Source organism: Daucus carota, chromosome 7 (genome assembly GCF_001625215.2).
Source record: "Daucus carota subsp. sativus chromosome 7, DH1 v3.0, whole genome shotgun sequence".
Classification (NCBI taxonomy): domain Eukaryota; kingdom Viridiplantae; phylum Streptophyta; class Magnoliopsida; order Apiales; family Apiaceae; genus Daucus; species Daucus carota.
The window spans coordinates 13,683,007-13,695,018 of NC_030387.2; the positions used below are offsets into that span (position 1 = coordinate 13,683,007).

The 12,012-nt window shown below is 31.5% G+C and overlaps 1 protein-coding gene across 6 annotated transcripts; it reads right to left on the reverse strand.

Annotated features, from left to right (window-relative positions):
* Positions 1 to 9,900: 9,900 nt before the first annotated feature.
* LOC108194210 (AT-hook motif nuclear-localized protein 19) lies at positions 9,901 to 11,637 on the reverse strand. 6 transcript variants are annotated; one of them, XM_017361137.2, is made up of 2 exons: positions 11,507 to 11,637; positions 9,901 to 11,071 (listed from the first exon to the last, which is right to left on the reverse strand). In XM_017361137.2, the coding sequence occupies exon 2, from the start codon at positions 11,037 to 11,039 to the stop codon at positions 10,185 to 10,187; it is 855 nt and encodes a 284-aa protein (XP_017216626.1). In that variant the 5' UTR covers positions 11,040 to 11,071; positions 11,507 to 11,637; the 3' UTR covers positions 9,901 to 10,184. The 6 variants fall into 6 exon arrangements, with proteins under 6 accessions (XP_017216626.1, XP_017216628.1, XP_017216623.1 ...); XM_017361139.2 differs by having other exon boundaries at positions 9,901 to 11,066; positions 11,507 to 11,529; XM_017361134.2 differs by having other exon boundaries at positions 11,371 to 11,509.
* Positions 11,638 to 12,012: the final 375 nt, after the last annotated feature.

The following is a 12,012-nucleotide window of genomic DNA, read 5'->3' on the forward strand; positions in this document are numbered from 1 at the left end:
TTTAAGGAAACATAATGTACAAATGGAAAAAGTATTCTTCTAAAATATGTGGGTTAGAATTCTAACTAATACTCTAATAGGAATGAAATGAACGAATGAATGAAGATTATAGACATCTTCTCTCATCAATACGGAATACAAAAATTCATTTAAAACAACTCAAATCATCAATTAGGCTCATGTTTATTGCTTGTAGCTGTAATCTTGAAGTAAGCTGATCCCCATCATTTAAATCTCTACACTTGCATTACTTTAAAGAATCTCAGAGTCGAGCACTACAAACACGTAGAGGCAAAAAGAGGCATTTCTATTTTTCCAGCTGTAGTGTTGCTAAAGTAATTAACATGTATAATAATAATAATAATCTGTTAAAGAGTGAACAAATGTTAGGACATGTGAAAAGTAATTAGTATTTATAACAGGAATTGTGTTGATAATCTGGCATATATATCAACGCCATTATTTGGTTAAGTTATATAAAAAATGTTTAAAAATTTGGTTCAAATATTTTAAATTAGTAATTCATTTTAAAATTGATTCAATTTGATTATCAATTTGAAATTTTTTTATCAACCTAGTTATCAAAAAATTAAAATTTTATATTAATTTAGTCACCAGCATACACTAAATTGAGTTAAATGCGTGTCTAATTAGATATATTTGAACGCAATGAGTGTCAGTTTTGAAAATATGTATCTAATTAGATATATTTGAACCCAATAAACGGTAAAGTTGATATTATCTTGTTAATAATCTGTAACATTTAGTCACTTTCATACGCAGTGATGATAATTTTTACTAATTCGATGTATTGGATTTTATCGAACCCAAATTTCTGTATTATAATATTTAAAATAGTTATAATATTAATTATTATATTATTAATTTTAATAATAATAAACCGTAAATTATAAATAAATTATCCAAAAATATAAATTTAAAATTACTTTTCACTTAAATTCTTATCTTTATAAATTATAAATATTTCTTTTAAACACAGTACTCTCACAAACTATACTAATGCATTCAATGTAAAGAAATGCATTCAATGCAAATACATACACACACATTTAATATAACATACACATTTAACACACCCACCACACACATTTAATGCAAAGAAATGAAAATCACTTACATCAAATCAAATGTTTGCAAGCAATATTTTTTCCCCACTTTAGTTTCTTTGGTCTCCTTATTAGATTTTTATTTGAAGTGAATGGAAGCTCACTACTAGCTAAAAGTGATTTAAAAGCTGCAGGTTAAAACCGATCGTCGGGACGGTCGGTTTTGGTACCAAAAGAAAAAAAAACGACGTCATTTTAAGGGACTGACGCACAGATATTTTTATTTAAATTAATTTTTTATTATTTTTTCGCAAAAAACAAAACCGACCACAAGAAACGGTCGGTTATGCTTGTGTCATGTCATACACATAACCGACCGTTCCGAACGGTCGGTTTTATGTGTTGCAACGTCACACAGACCGTCGTCGTTTTGTGGTTTTGACGAGATATAACCAACCACGCGACCGTCAGTCGGTTTTATCCCTGACGCTTGGTTTTGGGTGGTCGGTTTTGACCTGTTTTCTTGTAGCTAGTGTCATAAAATCTTATCACATGATATTAGTTTAAAATCTACCTACATACATAGCATGTACATATATACATATACGTATACATGCTTCAGGACTTTTCTTTAAGCTATTCTTTACCCTAGACCCATAATTTATATATACAATCAAATTTCTTTGATTTAGAATTCGTCGGAGGGTTTTATGCACGAAAATAGGATCTCAACTTTTATTCTCTTGATGCAAACATACAACATATTATTGTATATTGAGAGTGTTTGTTTGCAACTTAAAAAACCCGACTTCTGGATTTATAAATTAGAACTTAAAAAGTCAAGAAGCACTTATAAAAAGTTAGTAATGTCAGCTTTTGTTTCAGGACTTCTAATTCTTTCATAAACACTTTAATCACTTAAAAGTCCTAATTTGGATTTTAATTTTTACTCCACTTTTTTATTTTAAGCAAGAAGTACTTATTTTCAACTCACCCAAGCGGACCCATTATTTGTTCTTATCTTATATCTTCAGTGATATGGAATTGGAAGTTATTGTTGATAATTTTCTAAATATACAAAAGTTATAGGTTTTTTCTAATTAACATATATGGGTCATGTTCCCTAACAACCGTGTGTGTGAGAGAGGGCTTATCTAACACTGTACGGGGGGCTGTTGGATCTATATTTTAAGAGTTCAGATTCAATCTTATTTTTTAATGGATCCGCTATTAATATCCGCGGACCGGAAAAGTTTCATACCGCGAATATTATCCGCGGAAAGGCGAACTCCCGTTCCGCTGATATTTATAGCGGATCCATTAAAAAATAAGATTGATTCTGATCAGCCATTAAAATATAGATCCAACGGCTCTCATACAGTGTGTTAGATAAGCCCTCCCTGACATACGGGCTGTTCTTGCAAAAGTTTTAAAAAATGGTAAAAGAAATTCACGGAGACGATTCACATTAGACCGTATAAAATTAGTGGATAAAACTTCAATGAAAATTGATAAGCAATTCATTCTTATAAATAAGAATGATAAAGAATATGTAAAAATTATCAATTTTATTGGAGATATTGGTTACATTTAATAACCACAAGAAGGCTTTAACAAGTGTGTAAAACTTTTACTCAAAAAAAAAAACAAGTGTGTAAAACTAATATAACAATTCTAATTTTAATTGTGTCAAATTATTGATCAGATTAAATTTATATCGAAAGTTAAGTGTTTTTAGTTTTAAATTATTAAGAAAATAATATAATTTTTTGAATATTATAATGTTTAAGACGATTAAATAAAATATATATTTTTACTAATGAACAAAATAAGTGGGAATTTCTAAAACGATCCGTCTAAATGGCAACACGTACAAGGGGTTAAATGGCATTTTGGTCACTCAACTGAGCGGAAACTTGCAATTGGATCATCCAACTCAAAAAACTTTCAGTCACATCATTATACTATTAAAAAGTTTCATTCGTGTCAGTTACATTCCGTTAAAAATTTGACGGAAAGGTGACTAAACGTTGTGACATGGCTTAAATAAATTCACTGTGACATGTATAGTCAGCTGAAGCAGCATTTTGGTCACTCAACCGACTACAAACTTGCAATCGGGTCATCAAACTCAAAAAACTTCCATTTAGGTCACTCATCATAATATACGTTAAAAATTGAAAAAAAAAAGAATTAAAAACTATCATTCAGCACCTTTTTTTCTCCCTTGAAAATTTCAAAACTTATTAACAAATGAAACAAATACACACACATAAAATCAATAATTTCACCCACAAAAACTTCATACTTAATTAACCCTATTGCCATTTTATATATCCTTTGGTCATCGCAGAAAAGTTCATCAAAAATGTAATGAGTTTTTCCAAAATGGCATTTAGATATATAAAACGATAAGAGATAAACAAAGATTAAGTTTTTGTGGGTGGAACTATTGATTTTATGTGTGTATTTGTTTCATTTGTTAATAAGTTTTAAAATTTTTAAGAGAGAAAAAAAGGTGCTGCATGATAGCTTTAATTCTTTCTTTTTTTAAAAACGAATATTATGATAAGTGACCTAAATGAAAGTTTTTTGAGTTTGATGACCTGATTGCAAGTTTGTAGTCAGTTGTGTGACCAAAATTCCGCTTCAGCTAACTGTGCATGCCACAGTGGATTTATTTAAGTCAAGTCAAGACGCTTAGTCAGCTTTCCGTCAAATTTTTAACGGAGTGTAACGGCCAGTGACCTAAACGAAACTTTTTAAGAGTATAATGATCTGACTGAAAGTCTTTTGAATTGAATGACCCAATTGCAAAGTGACCAAAACGGCATTTAACTCCACGACAAGTTGCTTATGCACGCACACCCATCGATTTACATGCTTGCCTCTTCAAAATTAGGTTACACGACGACTCTATATGGTGGTTCGATCAACGATGATGACGAATGTGATGTGTACTCCACAACGTACAAAGTGCATCGAGCAATTTGAATTGGACCTCGCCATCAGCACAGGGTTGAAATTTACAAAAGCGACAAATAGTTGTTAGTTCTTACACTTAGGAAATGAAATAATAAAGCATCCCCCACCAATGAATTAAATACACGCTAATTTAACATTAGTCCATACTAACGGGCGGTCTGCATTTCATTAGTAAATTTTAGTGGATTCGCTTTCATGGTGATGCATCGCTTATATATTAACTTAATCTGACCCCATTACTTAGATCGCTAAATTGTCTTACAATATATAATTAGTGAGGCCATGTGAACAGAGGAGATCAATTTGTCAATTTTGTTGGTCTTGTGTGGACTGTTGAAGAATTATTTGAATGCATTTAGTCTTAAAGTTGAGTCTTAGGTTTTAGAATGAGCGACGTTCGACTGCGAAACTTGTTTGCAGCTTAAAATTGGTTTTGGTTGATGTCTGTTTAGCGAATTTCATATTATATAGATGAGGTATTAAAATATATTCTATGAATCAATTATTTGATTAAAGATATCAATATTTCCTTAAAATATTTTATTTAAAGTTCTTCTAATTTTAAGACTTATATCCTACTATGCAGTTTGATATTTTTGATAATATTTAATGGCTTGTCTAACAGGGCACATGTTTAGAGTATTAATTAGGTATTTTTTTCCGTTCATCATGCATTACAGCAAGACAATGCATTAATTCCTAAGCAGAAAATTCAAATGTTCATATTTATGAAGTAAATTTGATATTTTGCTTATTTATATATTATATTATAATACTAATTATTTATATTTTTTAATAATGTTAAGATAATAAAAAATCATAAATTTATTCTGTATTAATGTCAAATTGAGTGATTTTAGTTAGAAGCCTTATTTAAATTTGAAAATTATTGTATATACAGAGGGGCTCAGTATTATTCATGGGATGAAATTAATTAAAATTTGTCATATAAATATGATAACAAATTATTTTATGTTCTCACAATTTTGCAAAAATAATAATATATTATTATAAATATAAAATTTAGAAGATAAATAAAAGTAGATGTAAAGGTAATACTAGTTTGAATGGTTCTATAAAAAACACGGATAACCATGTTGAGCAGTATTAATTATGCCTTATCCTATGTCCTAAATGCACAGGTTAGACATTCCCATATTTAATAAATATAAAGATAATGATAATCTTCCGAGTAGCTAGAAAGCAAATATAAAATTGTAACTTTAACCTGTTTTTAAGGTCTTTTTAAAAAAAAATTATTATCGGTACCATAACAATACTGGTTAGTGATTGGTTTATATATGGGGAACGTTGAGTAATAATTGAACACATGAAGGGTCCATCACAGGGAGACTTTAGCGTTAGGATGTTGTATTAAAGTAAGAATCGTAATTAGTACTCCCTACGTCCCCCTGAGTTGTATACATTGGGGGACGGGGACGCGGCACGGACTTTAATGCTCCTGTAAAGTGTAGTTGTGTAATTTATTTTTTAAATTTTTTTTTTCTGAATTAAAATTTGGATGTTATATTTTTATTCAGAAAAAAAAATCTCAAAAATAAGTTACGGAACTATATTTTATAAGACCATTGAAATGCGTGTCGAGCAGTTAAAAAGAAACGTATACAATTAAATGGGACAGAGGGAATAAATGATTATTTCACTAACCGTGACACGTGAATTTATGTGAAGTAGGTCCTTCATGTTCGGTAGACCTGGCTCTGGCAAAGGAAAATCCCTCGTGTGCGGTAATTTAATATGTATAAATATTTGTACAACAAATGAACTCGATCGTATATTCGTATATCTATATATGAAATAATCAGCAAGAAAATTCTACGTAATCATATTTCCCAAAGTTGGTTAATTTATGGTTTACCCTCTTCTATGGAGTACTCGATCGGTCTCGCTACTAATTAAGAATTCGTTTTGTGCTAGTCTCTCACACTTTCCGGCCGGTTTAATTTGAAAAAATGAAACAATTCATGTTAGGAAAATATACTCTCTGTCCAGTGGTTTTTTTGGGACTGATCATGTATTTTAAAGTTTTATATAATTTCACAAATTATATAGACTTTTTTATGCATAATTATTTAAATATTCATACAAAATTATTATGAATCTTAACATGCGTGTTAAACAATATAAAAAATGATGATAAAAAACGATAACAAATGAGAGGGGTAGAGACAGAGGGAGTAATAATATATGAATATGGATTTAATAAATATTATAAATGAAAATTTAACTTTTATTGAATTAGCAAGTGGAATACAAGGGGACCTGAGGGAGCAGTTCATATTAGTCTAGATTGGAGAAACAAATAAGAAATATAGAAAGTCATAAAATAGCAATAAAAATCTTGTTCATTTACAACGATAAATTTTAGCCTTTCCAATCTAAATTATAACATATTTAATTAATTGGCTTTTTTTATACATTATCACGTTTAAAAGAGCTTTTCGAAAATACTATTATTTTTTAAAACAAATTTCTAAAATATTATTTTCTTGAAAATATTTTTAAAAATACGGTGTTTGCATAAGCAACTGCTAGCAACTATATGCGACCAGAAATGCAACTATGAAAAAAATTGAAACTTACATTTGTTTATGCATAATAACTTGCAACCGGTTGCAAGACAGTAATATAACCCTACAGAGCCAAACATTATTACCTAAAAAACAACTAAAACAATAAACTAGAAATCAACTCGAAAGCAATTCAAAATTCAAAATCAATTAAATTAGTATTATAGTGTGTATGAACCCAAAGATTTGGGGTTTTAACTAATATAAACGGAAATTGTAATCGATAATTGGTTTGTTGGTTGGGTTGGAAGAATGGAGTTTGAGCACTGACAGGAGAGGCAGTGGATGTCGCCGGCGAAATATGTCAGTGATGATGTACAGGCTGCGGGGAGCAGGGAAAGGAGAGAGGAGGCGGCGAGGAAGAACGGCGAGAGAGAGATTAGTTTTGAATACTGCTCCGACATTGAAATTTATTTTAGCAGAGAGGGAATGGGGTGAGGTGAGAAGGGAGGAGGGATAAGTAATAAAAAAAATTAAAAGATGAATTACGAAAATGGTATATTTGAAAATAAGCTTCAAAAAATAATATATTTGAAAGATTTTATAGAGGGTCATATATTTGTAAGCAACATTCAAAAATCAGTATACTTGATAAATTCCCTTAATTATATCATATATTTTTATCATATAAGTAGATGTGAAATCTAACTATATGAAAATTATAATATTATGATTCGTTTCGACTTTTTCAATATTAGATTCATCTGAATTTCTTTTAATCCATCTCACCCCACATTTTCCTTCTTTACCTAGTTCCTTATCGTCCTCAACTTTAATTTTAAAAAGTTGTGAAAAAATAAATTAACATGTAAATTTTTAATGATTATAAATTAAATAAACTTTGTTATTATATATATAAATATATTTGGATGTGTTGAAATTATATAATGTTATAATAGTATATTAACATAATCATACAAATTTTGTTTCTATTTTACTAGAATCAAATAATAAAAAATTCAAAATTATCGTCTCACCTTTGATCTCATTGTGAATTCGATCGGTCCCATTTCCCACTTAGATCATATTAATTATATATATGTGTGTGTGATAATCTTTATCTGTTTTATTATTTTATTATTGTTCCAAATTGAGAAGTAAGATTAGAAGAGAATAACTATCTTTCAAACACTTGTCACCCGAGATGAAGAATTACTTAAGCTGGTCATGGATGGTGGGAGTTGTATGAATGTAGTTCCAACCGTTACAAAGATGTAGAAGCTTCCTAACAAGTTACATCCACAACCATGTCATGTCGCATGGATGAACACAATACCGGTAACCTGCGTTAAAGAATTACGAAAACTGGTCACGTATGGTTGGATTTGCATCAATGTGATTTGAGCTTTTACAATATAATGAAGGTGCAGAAGATTTCTCACCGAATCACATCTACAACCATATCATGTCACATGAATTAACAACACTATCAATACCTGTAACTGAGTGTTTAATTATATATGTTATTATTCTACATAACAGTACTAGTATTTGATAACATATTTTGTGAACACTATAATTATTTGAGAACATATTTTGTGAAGTGCTACGTAGCAGTACTAGTACTAATATGTACTTTATATGTAACAGTTAATTATGAAATATATTTTGGTCAGAAAAGTTAAATATCAAAATAGTTATATAACTTAAATCACTAGATTATAATAATAGTAATAAACATATGTTTTATAAATAGAGTTGGTTTCCATGGAGACCCTAAAATTTGAAGTCCTTGCAGACCATAAAATCAATCATTAAAAAAATATATCAATTAAGGGTCATGATTCAAAGTAGATTGAAACAGTTTTTTTTCCAAATCGATAAGCTAACCAATATGCCAAAATACGTATACCCACCACATATTGCAAATTAACTTGACTCAATTAGACAAACAAAAACCACACATATTTTCTTAGCAAACGAAGAACATTGTTCCCCAAAAATCAAAGATGATCGAATTTTTAACTAGTTGAGTATACTTGTTTGCAAGATGCAGAATATGAGTTTAGACATGCTCCCTGATTATTTTTTTTATTTTAAAGAATTAACATTCTGAATGTCATGCATGTATTTAACTTGTATAGATGTTTTTGGGAATACTTCTAAAGTCTAAATCCAACAGAGAACATTTATTCAGAAGGAAGAGAGAGACAAAAAATTTAAAAAGAGAGAGGGGAGAGAGAGAAACTGCAGAACATTAAATAAAGAGATTGCAGAACATTCAAAAAGAAAATGGAGAATAGGAGAAGAATGAGAACAATAAAAACCTAATTTGCAACCACAATTGAGAACCATGATGTGATGAGTAATACTCATGTGTACTGTTAGCGCTAGCGGGATACTAACTCGTTTCATTTACTCCACGTTACAGTGTATTAGTTTTTCTTTCTGTCTAAACATATGGACTGTTGGATGACAATCAAATGGATGACGCAGAACTTGGACTCCAATACTCCAAAAATATATGATCTCTATAGAATCTTATTCTTATAAATATACAATGGAGAGAGGTAAATAATAATTTTGAAATGTTACTAGCTAAATGAAAAGTTGTAAATTTTCCTATCGAGTAATAATGTATATTTTCATGTTAAGAATTTACTTATTATTTTTCTAATTAAAATAAATATAAAAATGAAATTACAATAAAGATTTTCTAAGATATATGTGTTATATGAATTATTTAAATTCACAGGTATTAACTTATTACTCACTTAGTATCATCCAAAACATTAATATGTACAACTCATTTTCTAATATTTTTAGTTTAGGAGCACGTATTTAGAGAGACAATATTATATATCTCCCGAGGGAAGTGATATCTCTATCTCATCAACCCTATCTGGATTGCAGTGTTAATTTATTTAGTACTGTGTTTTCTTTAATTTAGCTACTATAGTTAATTAAGTATTAGTCTGGAATATTAACAACACGGGGAGTAGCATACTCACATCAAGTAATGTACGTATTTAATCACCATCCAACAAGAGCTAACCCTTTCTTTAAACTAAAACAAAATAATGGTGGAATTAATACAATAACATTCAATATTCATTTCATGTGAATTAACAGCTCCAAACAGCTGGGGATCATCGGTTGTTTCATTCAGCTCCCTGCAATTTTTTAATGAAATCCGAGGTGGTAACATTCGATCTAAACAGCTGGACATTGTTTATTCATCACTCATCTATGGAGATAGGTGTATATATATAATGCCTAACCCCATTAAACTCCCATTAGATTAATAAAATAAGAACTTGGGTAAAGAAAATGTATTCATTCATGATGAAAGTACATACATTAATCATAAACTACAAAGCGATTACACAGCAAAGCAACATTTTATTGCAAACACAGAGCCAATCGAAATATAAAAAAGTTCACTATATACAAATTATGTAGAGAACAGCATGTGTTTGCTCTCTTCACATCACTCAGAAATTCTATATATACTACATTGCAAATGCACACAGGTTTCAACTTACTTTCTAACCTTCAATGACAAGAAGCAGCAAATTTTTCGAAATTATTTTTTTTCATCTCAATAAGGCGGCCGAGAAGCTTGAGCCCAAGCATATGCATCATGAGTGCTCATTTGGCCACCATTAGGTACCAAATTAGGTGGCAAATTATAAATTGGAAGAGCTGAAGGATCCGGATAGCCGCCTGAATGGGGTCCTCCACCACCGCTATTTCCAATATCAGGCGGTGAGCCACCGCTATTTCCAGCTACGATTCCCTCTTCTTCATCATCTTCTAGTGGTAATCTTTCGTAAGTTGCATTAGCAAAAGTAGCAGCAACTACCATGACAGGTCCTGCTGCAACAAGTGGCCCCACCACACTTCCTCCGACGACTTGTCCTTGTCCTCCAGCCAAGTACACGGTAAGGCCTGTTGACCCGGGAGGCGCGGGTCCAGGCAGAAAGGCCCCGGTCAGGGACAGAATCTCGAACCTTCCGTGAAGGGCTACTACAGCCCCCGGGGCAGCTGGCTGCCGTAGGGTGACGTTAGCCACGGATCCACTGCCACTCAGGACACAAACGCCGCGCTGTCGCCTCCGTGCAAATTGAGCTATACTCTCTGCCACGTCTGTTCCACTGGCGATCTCCATGACATGGCTACGAAGCGAATTAGGGCTGTCACGTGTCACAATTATAGGTGGTTTTGGCCTATTCTTGGAACCCGGAGGCCTGCCTCTTGGTCTTCGAGACCCCACAACAACAGCTCCTTCCGTAGGCTCATCGCAATTATCTCTCTCATCCTCATCATCACCACCGCTGTTATTGTTATTCATTTCTAGATCGTGTTGCGTTTTGTTGTTCAGCATCAGAGGAGAAGCCCTCGGATCGATTCCTGGTAGCAACCCTACCTGTCCAGTCCACCACGGATTAGCCATATTTGCCTAATAAGATCGCTTAATTTCCTGACCTAGCAGACAAACCAGAAAGGATTTAAGTGTTTAACTTGGAAACACATGAATTCGAAACAATAGAGTTACTAGGGCATATGAATTATCAATTGAATACAAAATTGAAAGAATTAAAGCATAGAATTAGATGCAATAGGTATGATGAAGATAAGCATGAAGGATAATACAGTATTAAGAAAAAGATTAAAATAATACAGACAAAGCGAAAGTTAAGAAAAAGTAAAGAATTAATTAAGTGATATACAGAGAAGAAAGAACAGATGCAAAAACCCTGGAATTAATGGATAGAATCACTTACAATTGTAAAGCAAACATACAGAGCTAAAGCCAAGACAAAAATAATGTAGAACACAGAAGACTATATATATTATAATGCACCAAAACATCACATATTTATAGTTGATAGTCTACTTTCTTTTATTTCATGTGTTTACCTTGTGGCTGGGGAGCTTTGGTCTTTTGTAGTTGTTTTACTCTCTCTTTCTTTTCCATAGTTTCTCTTTTTCTTTAGATTCGTTGAGGGAAATTTTAGGGTTCCTGTGGGGTCCATTGCGCGTGATCAGGTCGGAAACACAAATTTCCAATAAACATTACTCCCTCCGTCCCCCTGAGTTATATACATTGGGGGACGGGGACGCGGCACGGACTTTAATGCTCCCGTAAAGCATAGTTCTATAACTTATTTTTAAGATTTTTCTTTTCTGAATAAAAGTTTGAATGTTATATTTTTATACAGAAAAAGAAAATTTTAAAAATAAGTTATAGAACTATATTTTATAAGAGCATTGAAGTGTGTGTCGAGCAGTGAAAAACAAACGTATACAATTAAATGGGACAGAGGGAGTACTACATAGAGAGAATTTAAAAGCAAACAAGATTGTTGAGTGATAATATATAAGAAAAGGCTAACTAATTTAAATATATAGCTTGGTTGTTTAAA

Bases quoted from the DNA above. Each gene is read 5' to 3' on its own strand.
- LOC108194210 (XM_017361137.2), bottom strand. From the start codon at position 11,039: ATGGCTAATCCGTGGTGGACTGGACAGGTAGGGTTGCTACCAGGAATC.